This window comes from Pteropus vampyrus, unplaced genomic scaffold (assembly GCF_000151845.1).
Source record: "Pteropus vampyrus isolate Shadow unplaced genomic scaffold, Pvam_2.0 Scaffold98, whole genome shotgun sequence".
Lineage (NCBI taxonomy): Eukaryota > Metazoa > Chordata > Mammalia > Chiroptera > Pteropodidae > Pteropus > Pteropus vampyrus.
This window is the reverse complement of record NW_011888879.1, coordinates 4,669,743-4,687,463: the sequence shown is the minus strand read 5'-3', so window position 1 is coordinate 4,687,463 and position 17,721 is coordinate 4,669,743. Positions and strand designations below refer to the sequence as shown.

General features: G+C 34.1%; 1 protein-coding gene across 7 annotated transcripts in view; it reads left to right on the top strand.

Annotated features, from left to right (window-relative positions):
• The window catches only part of SWT1 (SWT1, RNA endoribonuclease homolog), a 138,037-nt gene that overhangs the window by 45,435 nt on the left and 74,881 nt on the right, over window positions 1–17,721 (top strand). For all 7 annotated transcript variants that reach the window (XR_002781407.1, XR_002781408.1, XR_002781409.1 and 4 more), the window contains exons 17-18: window positions 12,177–12,243; window positions 15,603–15,667. Coding sequence is in view for 3 of the 7 variants with exons in the window: in XM_023533239.1 (XP_023389007.1) it covers window positions 12,177–12,243; window positions 15,603–15,667 (132 nt within the window). In the remaining 4 variants the exon portion in view is untranslated. The remainder of the gene's footprint in view (window positions 1–12,176; window positions 12,244–15,602; window positions 15,668–17,721) is intronic.

The window sequence follows — 17,721 nt, the reverse complement described above, 5'->3', positions numbered from 1 at the left end:
GATATTCTGATGTCATTGGTCTGAGGGTGTGTCTGACTCTCAGGAGTTTTAAAATTTCTCAAGGTGATGCTAATGTGTAGACAGGGCTGAGAACCACTAGCCAGTGTGCTTATCTACTGGTTCTCAAAGTGTGGTCACAGAACCAGCATCATCATCATCACGTGGAACTTGTTAAAAATATAATTCTCAAACCTTGTCATACCTCCCAAATCAGAAACTTGTGGGTGGGACCCAGCAGTCTGTGTCCTCCAGGTGGTTCTGTGCACTCAGAGGCTGAGCATCACTGGCCCAAGCTCTGCCCTGGTGGCCGATTATAATCATATGGGAACTTTAAAAAAAAGAACAGTGTCCAGATCCTACCCTAAACCAGTTAAATCTGAATCTCTGTGACTGGGACCCGAGTATAAGCATGTTTACAAACTCCCTGGGTGATGCTCATGGGGAGCCGAGATGGAGAAGGTATTGCACTTACTGCCTACATAGCTGTACCGAAAGAAAGAAATACTTGGATTTTAAGGCTAATAGAACTTTTCATTCTTTCCTCTAAGGACACATACTCCAGGAATAAGAAAATGTTAGTAGCTCTGCTACTTTTAGGATGTAACCTGGGGTAAATTGTCTTGAGCCTGAGACTCAAGGCATGATGATGCCTTCCCAGAGCTTTGCACGGTTATCATCCTTCAAAAGTCAGGTGTTGGTATAACTAACGAAAGCAGTGATTCTCCACTTATTTGTTGGGGAACTTGTTAAAAATGCAGATTTCTAGATCTTACCGCAGAATTATTGAAATCACAATATCTATATAGATAGTTTGTAAGGGAGGGAAGTTGTGTTTTTAACACGGTTTCCAGGGGATTTGTGTGCAGGTCGTGAGAGACCACACTTGAATTAATCCAACCTCTTGTGGTAAATATTAGAACTTCTTGAGCTACCAGTAGAGGGCATTATGAGTAAAAACATTTGCTCCTTTCAGCACTCATTAATCAACAGGAAACTACTATAATTGCAAATCCCACCCCCTCACACACACCTTTAAACAATAGGCATTTAAATCCAAATGTAATAAAAGTTAATAGTTATATTATTTTGTCAAGTGTATATGTGGTCTTAAAATTGTTAAAGAAAGAGTCATGTTAAATCAAAATAAGTTCTGTTAAAAATTTTTTGGCTGACTTATGTTTAAACATTGAAAAATACACTCAACTTTGTAGTGAATGCAAATTCGTTAGCATTTTTTGGTGTTAAAATGGAATAGTTTTATTTGGTTTTCAGATACATTTTCAGTGAATTATATATCAACTCTATTTCTTTTTATCATAGCAAATCGTGTATGGTGTTACATTGATGACCTATTAACCAGGTCTTTCAATTAAAGAAGTCAATAAAAATGTATTTGTTAATCTAAGAGCTTGGACTTCTAGTTCCATATTTATCCCATTTACCAGGTGACTCTGTCCTAGCGAAAGTGAAATACTCAGACTTTTTGCAGGATTACTAGATATTGGCTCTGAGTTAATGCAGATCTCTGGGGACCTAAAATTCCACTGTAGTTGGGGAAATGGTCGGAAAGGCAGATCTACCTTGATTAATAAACAGTGACTGCTGGTTTGTTTGGAAACTTGGAAACAGGATTGGAGAACTGGTGACAGGAAAGTCAGGAGAAGGGCGTGTGGACGGTCATCTTGTAATGGGCGCAGAGAATGCGGGTGTTTGTGTCCCGTGTGAGCACTCATCAAAGGCTACCCACTGGAGCGGAGACTCAGAATCAGAGGGACAAGGCCAGCTGTCCCGAGGAGGTCAGTCAGCCTCTTTCCCCAGCCACCCCAGTGTTTGGTTAGGGACAGTGACAGCCTGGATAACGTGAGACTTCCCCTCATGAAGGCTGCTCTGGCTGCTACCACTGCTGAGAGCCTAAACTGCCAACAGCAGAGGCAAATGTTAGGCATTCAATAAAGCATCATTTCCTTGAGGACCAGTAAGCCACTTAGCAGAGTGCTTCAGACCCCTTCTGTTATGGAGGGTACAGTGATTTGTCCTCACCGGAATAGACACTGGGGTGACCTGTAAAAGACTTATTTGCCATATCAGCTGCAACCTGTGAAGTCAGAGTGCTGGCCTAAATAATGCTGTCCATGGTGCTGTTTCTCCCTTAGAATATGTAAATGCAGAAACCATGGAAGGTATCTCAAACAGAAAATGTAATATACACTGTACATACTTACTTTCAGTGCTGTTGATAGGACAGGAGGAGCAAAAAAGAAGGTTTTTGATGCATTTTGAAACTTTCTGTGTCTTGGTGCCCCCTGTACTGTAGGAGCACAGCACGTGATTACTACGATTATTTTTAAAAAGCCAAGTTCCTCCAGATTGCTTGGAAATAGTTGTAAACACTTAAGAGAGGTAGATGTGCTTTTATGACCTATTTCATGGTTAGAGTAGAGGCATTCTTCAGTGTGTTCCATTCAGTTAAGCTGTAATCGTTATTCTTCCTATACATAGTTGAGCTTAGGGCCTAACGTGCACGCGACCATCTTGTCCTCAAAATGAAGATCAGTACCATTAGTTAGGAATCAGGTTTTTTTTTTTCCCTAAATGTGTACACTTTCAGAGACGTTGCAAAGGTATAATTTTACTATAATCTGGGCTAACATTTTCACATCTGTGCATTTTCAACTTTTTATTAAAAGACATTTGAAGTAGAATTCTATGTTTAGAAATTTAATTGCCTCTTCTTCAACTTAGATCTCTGTGACGGAATGACCCACGTGAGAAGGGAATATTATTTATACACCTCTTTCTTATGGATTTCTATACTCCACCTCAGGTCTCTGTCTTACCTGGGCTTGGGGGTGATTGGTTCCTGCTGCCACTCTCGTACCTGTCCGCCACTAACAGAGGTCCCCATCTTTCTTCTCTCTACATGCTGACACAGGGAAAATAGTCTCTCTTATTTCAATTAAGATACAGTAGGACGTCATAGGAGGAAGCTTCACTAAAAAGCTAATGAGTACCTGACTAAGTAGATTCAGACAGAGGGAACATAGATCCTGCCTGTTGCTAGGAGGAATGTCAGTATTATGTTGCTCAAAGAACATGTCGGATGAGAGATCTCGTTGTGTTGCCATCTTGGAAAATACGATCTCACAGTCTATCGTCTGGCCTCTACAGTTTACATCCCTTCTACTAGCAGGATATACTCATCCCATCTTCTCAAGACCCCCAGTCTTATCCCATTACGACACTAACTTAACGTCTACGATGTCATCATTTAAATCAGGTCCGGTGTGGTTGAGGCGAGGCTCCTTGGGTGTGACTCCGTCAGTACAGCTCCTCCAGGACTGTCTGTCTTAACTACTGTGAACCTAAGAGACAAATTCGTTCCCCCAACATACACTATCAGGACAGGCACAGGATAACTGTACACTTTCCCATAAAAAAGGGGAAAGTAAGAGGCACGTAGGAGCTCTAGCAATTATAAAATCCAGCTGAGCACACGCTCCTGGGAATTACTCACAGCTGCTTCTTCGGTCTTGATTTTGGCTCCAAACCTTTTCCGTACGAATAGCAAGCTGCAACCAAGGAGCCTTCTCAACCTGCCTCCTGCCTGTCAAAGGTAGGGAGTCCAAAGACTTTTCATTGTGAATTATCTCTGTCCTGTTTAGTTTAAGTGGTGGGACTTCTACGAAAACAGTCCTCTAAAAAACTGTTTTCTATGAATCTTATTGGGGTTTGTTCTATTAGAAAAAAATAACAGCCTCAAATTTCTTAGAAATAAACCCTTCTCCACCTTGGGTTCCCCGTGAAATTGCTATGAGCAATGCCGTTAAGATTTTTGGAGGAATTTTTGAGGCACACTCTTAAGCCCCTTGAAGGGCCTTTTGTCTTTATGAAAAGTTCTCCAAGGCACATACTCAGATGTTTTTGGAGTCTCATCAAAAGGTTTTACAGTGATGTTATTGTCGTCTTCATCTTTAAACCATGTTTTCCTCCCACACTTGTTAAAGGTAAGTATTGACTAGTACTTGAACTTCTAACCTAAGATAAATTTAGTTGTTACTTTGGGAATTTTTTATATACTTAATGCTTTTTGCAATGTGTCTCCTAGACTTTTCTAAATGTCTTCTATCACCACCACCCTCCCTACATTCTCTTTTGTGATCTCATTTACTTCCAACCCCTTCATGAACATTGCTTTCAATCTTAACATCTCTTGGTAGCTCAATTGTGAATATTCAGCTCATATTCTAAATGTGTAAAACTAAACTCATTATTAAAATGGTAACACCTGACTCCTTTCTGTTTTCTTCCTCTACTTTTTAAGGTACAGGAGTCTCTATGTGTCCATTAGATGAAATTTGTTCATTGTTTTTTGATTTGTTTATTGATTTTTCTATATGACATAAAGCTAGATTTGATTTTTTGATCGATAATTAATAAAAACTGTGATTGAAATAGTGATTGAGAATGTGCCCAAGATCACATAGTTTATACTTGGCAGAATAAGAAACTTGTCTGATTCTGGAGAACTCACTTTTAAATACACTAAACTTCTTGACTGAACAAATGACTTTAAAGTTAGTTATAGTCAGTAGATATTTTTTAGTTGGATTCATAAAACTTTAGAAAATTTCCAAATTTAATTTAAAAGATTGTCTGACAAAAACCTAATATCTTTGCTTTAGAAAGATATTCACTTTCTTCATTTGTTTTTCTAAATTTGTCTTTTTCTACCTTTTACTTTTCCGAGAGGAGAATGAGTCTACTTATCTCGGTTTGGATGAATATCCCACAAAGGTTTCCATTGGCATATAGTCTGGTTTCAAGAGACAGATGTTAACAAATGAGACAACTAGGACAATAAAAGCAGAAAAGAAAACTATACCTGAGTTGATATTGCTGATTGTCAGCCCCATATAATCCGAAAGAGTAGTTAACACCTGTCTAAAGCTGGAATAAAAATTTCCATCCTATGGCATAGCCAGACGAGGTCAAGACTAAGCTAGCATCCATGTACAGCAGGTCATTTATAGAAAAAAAAAAAAAAAATAGGCAAACTGGTTGTTTTGGCACATTTTAAAAAATATGTCATCTGTACTGGATTGGGTATTTTAGAAATGCCTTAGAACTTACAAAGCATAGTTGAATTGGACACAATACTTCTAAGATTGGGAAGAGAAAGGAAAGCAGTGGTTATTTATTTTAGAGGTTGAGTACCCATGGTACCTTAGGCAGTAGCAAAGGGCATGTGTGATGCCAAAAATTTAAGGTAAAAACACATTAGGTCCAGACTCCACCGGAAAGGAGTAGGGAACAAAGAACAAGGGCAGAAATAGGATGAGAGGACCCAAGGCATTTTTCTTTAAACAGTGCGGGGGTGCTTGTGCGTGTGTTTTATTGGCCAGTGCCTGTGCACCATGGGTGAGTTGGCCCAGTTTAATATTAAGATCTAGAAAAGCAATTACCAGAAAGATAGAATGAAAAGTTAAAGAGACTGGCATCGCAAATAGCAAGGAAGGATTTCCAAAAGAAAAAGAATCTCTAAGTGTCATATTACTATTGGGAGACTAAAAGGATAAAAAGTGCCCATGAGATTGTGTAACGCGGGGGTCAGTGGTGAGTTTGTAAGTGGCAATTTCATGAGAGTGTTGGGTCGGATATTAGATATTTGTAGTCATTAAATTTACCTATAAACTCTTCTTTTTCCCACCACCAAATTTTAAAAATTTCTAGTATTCCGAATAGATCAAATTTTAATTATTAACTTTGTTCATATTAACTAGTCAAAAGTTCCTATATTCAACATTTATATCTAATTAGTCTAATCAACTTGCAAAGTTCTTTGGCTCTGAAGGAAGAACAGGAACATAAAATAATTCATTTTGTTTAAATTTATTTAAAATGTTTGATTTTTTTTTTTTTGCCATTTTAAATTATATATGATATTCTTTCTACATCTAGAGCTCATGGATAGCTCTCATTTGCATGGCTGCTTTCACCTAGTTAACTATAGAAAACATGATTTTAATGTCACTTATAATAAATGACAAAAGGTGCTCTGAAGATCCAAGATAAGATTTTTTTTCCTAATGAGCGTTTCCTAATTGTTAATTTGATAAATTTTCACCCACTTCATCAGTAATACGATTTAAATTGATCCGCAGCAAAATCTAATTTGATGGTATTGTCCACATGAGAACAGGGGAGATCTGAGGCTCAGAATGACCTGAGGTCGGTTCCTGGCTCTATCCATTTATTAGCTCTGTCACCCAAGTAGGTTAATTATCGTTTTTGTATTCGTTTCCTGATCTGTAAAATGGAATTTATCATAGTTGCAGAGATGAAAGGAGATAGCAACTGTTCCAGCCCCTGGCACTGGGTAGGTGCTGAATAAATTATATTTTCCTCAATAATAATAAATAATAATAATAATAAATATTATTGAGGAAAATGTAATATATTATATTGTTATATATTATATTATTATATTACATGTAATATATTATATTATTAATGTAATATATTATATTATTATATATTATATTATTATATTACATGTAATATATTATATTATTAATGTAATATATTATATTATTATATTACATTTTCCTCAATAATATTTATTATTATTATTATTATTTATTATTATTGAGGAAAATATAATTTATTCAGCACCTACCCAGTAGTAGCGGTTCCTAATAATATTTAGGTCTAGAATCAGTTCTTAGCAGTAGAGAATATCAAATGAGTTTTTTAGATGCTGTATACAAACACTTTTATTTCATGTAATTACCTTTTTTCTACTTTTTATGATAAAATACACGTAACATAATTAATGTGTTAAATACATTCGTAATGTTGTACAACCATCACCATCATTCATCTCCATAACTTTTTTCATCTGACATAACTGAAACTCTGTTCCCTTTAAACAAAACTCATTTCCCCTCCCCCAGCCCCTGGCAGCCACTATTCTACTGCGTAAGATTTTGGCTAACTTTGTACACAAAAGAATTAAAATCAGTTTTGAATGTCAACTATAATTGAAAAATCAAAAAAGGGTTGAGAGGGAGGGAGGTGAAAGGGAATAAGAGGTTCTAATTTCCAGGCATAAAACAAATAAGTCTCGGGGATGTGTAGTGTATAACATAGGGAATGTAGTCAATAATATTGTAATAGCATTGTATGTTTTCAGATGGTTCCTGAACTTATCATAGTTATCACTTCTTTAAATATGTAAATGTTGAATAACCGTGGTGTACACCTGAAATGAATACATTATTGTAGCTAAATGTAAATGAAAAATCTTTTAAAAAAATTAAAAACAAGGTCTGAAAGAGATATCTGCATACCCATGTTCATAGCAGGATTATTAGCAAGAGGTAAAACGTGGACACAGCCCACATGTCCATTGAGGGATGGATAAGAAAAATGTGGTGCGTACATGCAATAGAATATTATTCAGTCTTAAAAAGGAAGGAAATTCTGACATATGCTACAACATGGATGAACTAACCCTGAGGACACTGTGCTAAGTGAAATAAGCCATATAAATACTTTTTAAAATTTAATTTTTTTCACACTCTCAAAAACTATTTTAAATATTATATTAATGTAAAACTTTTGTCTTGCCAATAGGGAACATAATTTATTCAGTTCCGTGGGATGTAAATTGTGATTTATAAATATCTAAGAACATAGTCTCTCTTCTTTTGAATTTCTAGAATTAGATATTAAGCTTGAATATTCTAGACTTCTTTCCCCACTCCTGAGTCTGCTGCTTTATTTCTCCTAAATGGGAAAATTGTTTTATTCAAATTTTTAAAGTCCTAATTTAAAAGTTAGTCCATTTTAATGCATTATTTGTCTCTTTTTCGAGTTTGAGTGGTTAGTTTTTGTTTTTGTTTTTTCCTTAAAGAGATACATTGATATTTTACTAGTATTGGATGAAATGGAAATAAAACTTGTTTAATTCAGATTAACATGTCACTTACTTAATGCTAATTGTTCATATAAATAGAAAACTCAAAGTGATTCTGTGGTTAAGAGTCAGGACTTGTAGTGAGTGTTGGTTCTGCTACTTACTTCCTTTGTGGCTTTGGGAAAGATCAGTCAGCTACAAACATTTAGGGTTGGAACATACACAAAATAGATTGCCAGAGCATTTGATAAAAGCCGGAATATTTTTGCTTACATATAAAATTATTTTAAAAGAACTTTATTTCATATGATTTTGTAAAATCATTTACAAGCAAGAAGATGATGGTGGTTATCTTTCTTATTAGTGGTAAAAGCATTGGCTCCAGAACGAAACCAATAGAGGTTTGGATACCTACCGCCACTCTGTAATCTTGGGCAAGGTTTTAACAACTCTTACCTGTGGTTTCTACACCTGAAAACTGGTTTTCACAACAGCTAATGTTTATTGATACATGTCTGGCATTGTGCTAAACACTTTAGATACATTATTTTATTTAGTTCATATAATCACCTTGTATATATTACCTACTCATTTCACAGTTGAGGAGCCGGGGTGCAAAAAAGTAGGTAATTTGATTAAGGTCTCGTAACTAAATTCAGGGTGTTAAAAGCATTAGAGATGATATAAGTAAGTAGTATCACACTTGGAGTAAGCGTTCAATGATACATTATGTATCATTGTCGATGCTGTTATAAAAGAAACCAAAGTACCTTAAGATCAGACTTGTTTTGTAAATAATCTGCAAGGTGCAGATTGAATCCTGCCTTACACAGAGTGTTGGTAGGTGTCCAGATGTCTACTGGTTCACTCTGGAGCCCAGGCTTTTACCACTAATAGAAAAGATAACCACCATCAGATGTCTGATCCTCAGTTGTGATAACAAAATTCTAAATTGAAATTCCAAGATAATAAACAACTTGAAGATAGAGAACCAGGTCATTTAATTTTTTTTATATTCCATAGCTCTTAGAATAATAGACATTTGAGAAAATAGTATACATTTGTTAACTTACTGTTATGAATTTTTCTTGAAGGCACAAGTGTGGGTATATTTAAAAATAAAAAATAGCCATTTACTGAAAAACATTTCTTCTAAGGGGTAATTCTTTCATTCTGTTTTTGTTTTTTTTTTTTTTTTTAAGTTGCTATTGAAGGGTAATGTTAGGACTTTCATTCAAAGAGTCTTTTGTCTTCATCTTGGTATAAGAAAAAAAAATGAGAAAGCTATAGAGAAGGCTGACCTCTCAAGAATTTTTGTGTGGGAAGGCATGAAAGTCCATAAACCATTTTTCTCCATTTTGTTTTTTGTGTGTATTTTCAACAAGCTGTACTTATAGTTAATAAAAGTTGGCAACTTTTTCTTTTATACTAGGTCTAATTTCATTCTCATAAGCTGAGAGTTCATAGGACGTAGTGAAGTCTAAATTCAACCCTAAATTGAGTGTACTTTAGTAAAAATTGTCTAGTCTATTTGTGGCTTGGTTTACCTCAAAACATTCATTGAGGATAACAAATTTGAATACTATAATGTATATCCTAGTTTCAAGAAAGAACATGTATAGTTTTATTCTGATTAAATAGATATCTATGTATGACGCCGACATACCAAAAAACTTTCTTCATTAGAATATAATTCTGTGCTATTTTGTCAAATAATAAAGTGTTTACATTTGGAGCACGTAATTTCTTGTAAATTAGTGTTTACATTTGGAGCAAGTAATTTCTTGTAAATTAGTTTGTTTTCTTATTTTTCTTCCTTCATTATCTTTCTGTGCTTGCTTAGGATTTTCTTTCCTGGGCTCTACTCCGAACCTTTGTCTTTTTTGTTCACTGTTGTATCCAAGGGGCTGGGACAGAGTTTGGCTCATAGTAGGTCTCAAATACTTGTTGAATGAGAGAATAAAGGGCCTCTTATTCTGATCTGAGCATCTTTGTTATGCATCTTGCTTTTTTACTTACCAAGAACATTGTGAGGTTTAGCCATTATCCACTAGAGTTTACCTCATCTACTGGACTTTTAGTACGCTATTATTTATAGTTACAACTGTGCTTTTGTGAGGATGAGAGGAAATGAACTTATAGACTGAAAAAAAACAGTGTAGTCCAAAAAGGCAACTCTATAGAGAAAGAAAGTAGATTAGTGTTTGCCTGGAGCTGGGGTTGGAGGTGAGAACAGAGAATGACTGCAGATGGGCAAGAGGGATTTTTGGGGGGTGAAGGAAGGGTTCTCAGAATGGATTGTGACGATTGCTCTACAGCTCTGTAAACTTATTAAAAATTGTCGAATTGTTAAACGGAGTGAATTTTATGGTATGTAAACTACCTCAGTAAAACTCTTTACAAAAATAAAACCAAGTTAGGAGTTTAAAATTTTTGTCAATTTTTTTGCTAATTGGAAATCTAGGATGTTGTAATTATTTCTTACTTTGGATATGATTTTGCTATAGATGAATAACTAATTTACCTAAAACCATTTTTTTTTCTGCAGAGTTTTTCAGGACACAGAAAAGTTAATTTTATTCCTTAGCGAAGTACTTTCTTTTGTGCTAATCAGCTTGAAATTTATAAGTCTCTTATAAAACATCTTCTTTCATCTACTTTCCTTATCCTCTTTTATGCACAGTTTAAATGTTTCCTAAGCTATAAAAATGAATAAGTGAACAAAATTAATAAGTGTAAATATTCCACATTGCTGATAGTTTGTTTTATACTAAGTTACAGTGTTAGAACACACTTTTTTTTTTTCATTGCTTTTCTAACAGATTGGTCTAACTTGTCTCAATAGTTTTGTTTTCATGTTTTTAAACAAATTATTTGTGGACCCTCCCAAATAATTTTTTTGTTATTATTGTTAGATTATAGGTACTTTAAAATTACTTGTTGGTAGAAAATTTTTTTCATGAAATGGTACTATGTAGATTTTTGTATATTCTTAAAGATATTCTGTATATGTCTCCTCCAAGGGAAAAAAGCCCCTTTGAAAATTGTACTATATCCTGAAAAATTATATATAAAACCTCTCCCACAAGTCTAATAAAGGCCAAATAGTTTAAAGATCTAATAAGGTTATTTAAGTTAGTTAACTCAATATGACAATATCAAGCGTCAACAAAGATGTGAGAACCTAGAGACATTGTAATTAAAAAGGCACTTGGAATTTCAGAGTTAATTGAGGTGGCTTAATTTCTCATTAGTTAGGTCTTTATGCACTTATTCTGTGGCTTGAAAATATTAGATGATGATAATGGTTGTTATCATTAATATTATAATTGATATATAGTGCTTGCTGGATATCAGACATTATTATGAAGGGTTTTCTTATAGTAGCTCATTTAATTCTCATAATAACCCTAAGAAGTAAGGACTATTACCATTCTCATTTAAGAAACAAGGAAAATAAGTCACACAAAACTCACCCAGCTCAAGAAACCCAGGCAGACATTGCTGATAACCACTGTACCATAAAGAAAGTACTGGTTCCATTTCCTTTTTTCAAAAGAAAAAAAAAAAAAAACTTCATCATGAAAGGATTTAAAAAATACTTATTATAAGAAAATGAGAGTTACTATTTTATTGCTAGGAGAAATATGTTCTTCCATTTTCTTTATTTCTATTTTGTCTAGTTTCCATTTGTTATTTTTGTTTTTGTGTTGTTTATATATTTAGTGTTATATTTCATTGTTGTTTTTATGAATCAGTGTTAGTAATAGTCTAATTATTAAGGCTTTTTTTAGAATGCTAGGCTTGATAGTTCAATATTGTTTGAATTTAGTCACAAAATCTTTTATTAGGATAGTTAAATCAATTGTCTGGATTGATTGAACATTTCTGTGGGAAATCTGTGACTTAAAAATTATGGAATATAAATGCATTTCATATTTCTATGTACCTTTTGAGAAATCTATCATTGGAACTCAAAGCGTGAACTCTCATTTCACAGAATCACTTATTGTTGTAAAGTTATATGTCAAATAAGCAAAAATATTTCAGTAAATTGACCTCTGTTGAGTTAAGCTCATGGTTTTATAATTTTAATTTTAATTTTAATTTTAAAATCCAAAAAAGTTATAAAAATTTTAATAAGCCTATTATACAGTAAGTTATTCCTCACACTATGTATATGTTTTTGAAGAAAAGTTCAGGTATTATTTTTTCTTAAATCATTCATTCCCCCTTTTTTTATAATTATATTTTTTAGGATTTTGGCCCCCAACAGTAATTATCAAGACGTCGAGACCCTCTATAACTTCCTAATCAAGTATGAGGTATGAGAAATATTTTTAAATGTTTACCATATTTCCACCATAAACACCTGTCAAGATAAAACATGGTAGTTCTAAAATGTAATGGAAAGCCATGTAATTGATATTTCCTTTAAACTCTCGAATGCCACAAAAGTTTGCCAATGACATACTCATTTTGTTTTCATTCTCTATGTAAAAACATGCAGTAGAATCCTAGAATAATACACTTTCTACAACACAGAATTGTTTGTCGTGAGAGGTGCTATTGGCATTTTCGACAAGTTATTTCTTCATGGTGTGGAACACGGAAGCTATCCTTGAGTTTCCTCTATGGCATCGGCATAGGCCCCAGAGTTAGAGCGGTGGTGAAGCGCCAGAATATTTTGTAAATTAACCTGCATGCCGTCCTCATCTTTGCCGATCCCTGGAAAGTATTCTATTGATCTTCAGATTTTTGTTTGTCTAAAGCTCTTTGCCCATGTTCCCATATTTCCTTTTCTTTTCAAGTGTGTGAGTATGTGTTTCATTCTTAAAATGCTTTCCGTGGGGAAATATGACATATTCAGGTCTCACATTTCTTATGGAATCAGACTCCTTTAAATATATTTCTTCACTTTTATTCCTGGTTAGCTTTTTATTTAATTTTTTGTACACCACATCTAACATTAAGAACCTAATGACTAAGAACACAGACTCTGAGGTCAAACTACTCGTGTTCAAATGTTGTTTCTGCCATCTATTAATTACATGCTCTTAAAGTTATTTAATTCTCTTTGTCTCAGTTTCTTCTTCTGTAAAATGGGAATGGCATTAGTAGAGAAATTATAGTATTCTTCAAAGACTAAGTAACTTAATAGATATAAAGTGCTCCAAACAGTACCAGGTACAGAGTAAATGTTTGGTATTACCTACTTTATTTAAGGAAACAAAATGTTTGTGTACTTTTTAAAAAATCAGCCATAATACTGTATAACTACCCTGTGAGATTAATAGAATTTCCTCTTTTGAAATGATTCATATAATTCTTCATACTTTCTGAATTTCAAATTGTCATTAATTCTAATAATAAAAATAGATATTTGTGGAACTAATAGGACAATTTTAAAATTATATATTGTGGAAAAATCTGAGACATAGATCTTTTTAGTGCTTCCTATTGCTGAGAATATTGAGAGAAAATACATACCGTTATCTTTAAGAATATGTGGAATTGATTCTCCGTTTTTAAAATCATTTCTCTTAGCAGAACTTCCTTCCCTATAACAGTTACTACATTGGAGATATTTGTCTCATATCATAATAGTAATGGCACCACCTAAACTTTTTATATTTAACCTTTGCCTTTTGCTCTTGCAACTCTAATGTTTACTGACAAAGGTATCTTATAGCTATTTGTTCCTTGGGATTTAAAATTGTGCACTTGAGCATAGAAATAATATTGACCAGTGTAATTTAAAATGTCCCAATATGAGTAATTAAAAAGGTCTTGAATCAAAATTAATAAATATGATGAAACAAGATATTTCCAGCTAAATTCTGTAATAAGGTAATCAATTTGTATTTCATCGGCCCTTTTTACTAATAAATTGTCTTCTTTGTAAGCCATCTATGAGCTAGAGCCACATCACCCTTATACCCCAGCTATATTCTGGGATAAGTGTCTAAATTTATGTGGGTGATTGGTTTTAAAACGAAAGAGTCATCTAGATACTCATTTTTCTCAAAATCTAAAGGCCTAAGGAACTATTTTGTGTTTATATTATGTCAGGTTCAGGATCAGTTCTTCAGCTGATTTTTCTCAGCAGTTGATGGAGGAAGGATTTTCTTCATCCTCTGATCAGACATGTGCAGTGTTGTTGACATTTGTTGGCCTAAGTTTGGATATAGTGTATATATAGGTCCTGGGATGTTGGGGCAATAAGGAAAATGTCAAAGGCCTGGAGACCAGGGAAGAACACGTAAAGAAGCAGGATTTGGACTGGTTGATAGTTTAACTCTGAATGTATATCTTAGGATCTTTTTAAAAGACTTTTAATAAAAATTGTAAAGTACCTAAAAAAGTTATGATAAATTAAATGCTAATTTTATACATTAATTAAATATATTAAATATTATATATAATTAAATAACATTGACTATAAGTATCTAATCCTAATTTTAGCAAAATTCAGGATTATGTAAATTTAAAATATATTTTAAAATATGTTTTTAGCCTTCAGTGAATAAAACATTTTCTACACAAATATGGTGAATTTCTTATGAAAATACTAAAGAAGCTCATGGAACTTTTGGTAATAAGCAGTCCCCTAAATTCTATAGGAGACTTTTATGATATGAGTCTTTAAAGTAGTGATGATTAAATATGTCATATTCCCCCACGGAAAGCATTTTTCCCACCAAAAAGTTCATTCCAGCTAATATTACTTTAAATATATAAAAAAGAAGTGAATTAAGTAAAAGATATCCTAAATCAGTAGTAGTAAGTCTCAAGAAATACAGAATTCACTGTGTGCTCCATGTGTGTGCCATGGCTAGTTTTTGTATGATGAAGGACTTTTATATTTATAATATTGTAAATTATGTCTCTGAATTATAATAGGTATTTATGAACTTAAGCATATCAGTTTAACTATTTAGACCTCGATAGTCTGAAAAATATATTTCTTTAGAAAATGTCTGTAAATCATACTTTTTCCCAAACAGGTAGATATTTCTACACAGTTTATAATATTTGTATTTAAATGAAAGTGAAGGTTAGTAATAACTTTTGAAAGGGTTATCCATAGTATTCAGTTATTGTTAGAGTTGAATACTTTCTTTCAGCTTTAATTATTTCTAATGTTCAGGATATGAACAAGATGTGGCTTTTTCTGCTTACAATATTCTACCTATTAGACCCCAGCCCCTTAAGTATAGAGTTATTTAAAATTAAGTAGTTTTTAAAAATTTTTCTTAGATTCATTTACTTTTCCTAGAAAATAAATATTAAATATTAGAAATCTTTTAACAGGCTAGGCCAATTGAAGCGTGACTATTGCTAACAGCCAGTAGCAGTAGAATTTAGTGTTTCGTGCAGTATATCTTTTTTTCTGTCCATGGGATCTACAAAATGCTTCGTTGTAGTCCCACTGACCCTAGGCCCATCTCACTTCTGGTTCTTGGGACAGATTAGGTTGTAACAATAGGACCAACATTTTTGCACCGAGTTTCATGTTAGCATTATGGTCCCTGAATTTCTGATTGTGAATTTTCTGTTCTTTTTATGCAAAAACTAGAAACTTGACATTCTGTTCCCTCAGAATATTGGCGATTCTGATTGTGCTTTTACTACTCATTTGATTTAATATGCATTTTAATAACTGTATCTTGGTTTTTTTCAGGTAAATAAAAATGTCAAATTCACCGCCCAGGAACTTTATGATTGTGTTTCACAGACTGAGTATCGGTGAGTCATATCTGTAGATGAGTCTTCATTGTAGCAAGCTTTCGCCTCAGACAGTACCGCCCGGTTGTTGTGGGGAAGGGTTTTTTCTATGTCTTTGTTACACTATGATTTTTTTTTTTTTACCTTTATTGTTGTGAAATATTTCATACATGCAAAAGAGCCATGTGTGCGTGTGTGTGTGAGTGTGCGCGTGTGTGTAGCAGATAGAAGGTTTAAAGCAGTTCTCCAATTTTTTGGCCTTGAGATTCCTTTATATTTTAAAAAATTATTGAAGACCCCAAGAGCTTTTGTTTATGTGGGTCATATCGATTTATATTTATTGTCTTAGAAAGTAGAACTGAGAAATTTAAAATGTTTATTTATTTAAAAATAACAATAGCTAATTAATTATGTTAAGATAAGTAACATATAATTATGAAAATAAGTTTTCCCCGGACAAAAAATATCACAACAGTGGCATTGTACATCGTCACAAATCTCTTAGCATCTGGCTTAGTAGAAGACAGCTGGTTCTCATGGCTGCTTTTGCATTTAATCTGTTTCCATAATGACATGTCATGTATCACTGGGAAACTGCCGTACACTCTTGCAAGAATGAGAATGGAAAAGGCAAACCCTGTCTCATTTTTTTTTTTATGAAAATAGCTGTGACCTCACAGATCCTTTGAAAGAGGCTTACATTCTCCAGACCATGTTTTGAAGAATAACTCGTATAAAGAATACTCATATGCCGCTACCATTCAGTTGACAAAACAGACCTTAATTCACCCTATTTGTATTCTCTGTTCCATCCTTTCCCTAGTGATTTTATATTTATAATTCTCATCCTTATCTTTATGATATTTCTGTGTATTTATGTACCATGAACACTAAGTGGATTAATTTCACCTGTTTTTGAACTTAACGATATCACACTATATATAGTCTTTAAAAAAATAATTTGGTTTATAGCAGTCACATGTAAAAAGAATAGGAGTAGTATAAATCAGATTCTTGTACACATGGGGTCGAGATGTGCAGCCTTCCAGTCCTGGGCCCGGACAGACCAATTCCTGAGGAGCCAAAACCCGTTTAACCCTTTCAGCGTTGCCCTTCAGTCCCATGTCCCCCGCTCCGCTGGATTCTTTTTCTGACTCAACATCGAGCTTCATCCATGTTGAAGACGGGGCCGTTGGTTTACGTTCAGTTCTGTTACATCACGGCGTAGGTGGTTCTGCATATCACCGCTGCCTGCCCAAACTCACGCCGTAACAACCACAGGGCTCGTGGGAAATGGGGCTGAGGCACATCGCTCAAAAGCTTAATAAGAGACACACTAAAAAGTAAAAGTGGTATCACAGTTTTACACATTTTAAATGGTTAGAAAATACATAAATGCTGTGATAAATTTGACACTTTACCTTGAAAAAGAGCTGCAGTTTGCCTGTGGAAGTCACTGGAAGGGTGAATGTAATGTGCAGGAGGGCAGGTTATCTGAAATCGGATGTAAAGTTGAAACCAAATGTGAAAGGATGGTTCTCCAAACACAGCAAAGCCGAGGGAACTCGTGCATGTTCAAAGTGTGTGCCCGAGTGTGTGTTGTGTATTCTTAAGCGGCTTGGGTCAGCTGGGTGCAGTCGTTCGTCTGTTTATCTGAAACTCTGTATAAGAAAATGTGAAGTTTGTGTTAATGCTCACATTGTTCTGTAATGTGTCAGTGGTGTTGGAACAATTCATGCATTCAAAACAAGTGCTGTAGCAGAACTGACTGTATTTTCACTGCTACATAACATGCCACCATATCACTAAATCACTGTTTATAGGCTATTTATAATGTTTAGATATACCTGTGTGGTTACAAAATTTTATGAGCAGGTGTAGTGACTAAGTTGGCTATCAAGGTGCTTCTACTGTTAAAATTCTAGGTTGATAAATTTATTTGATGATCAAGGCACTAGGATTGATAATCATACACAAACATTATTAAGCAGCACAGCTATGAAAGTTCACTCACTAATTAAAACTTTCCAAGAAAATCTGAAGCCGGTAGGCATGCCGAATCTGTGTAGCTGGGG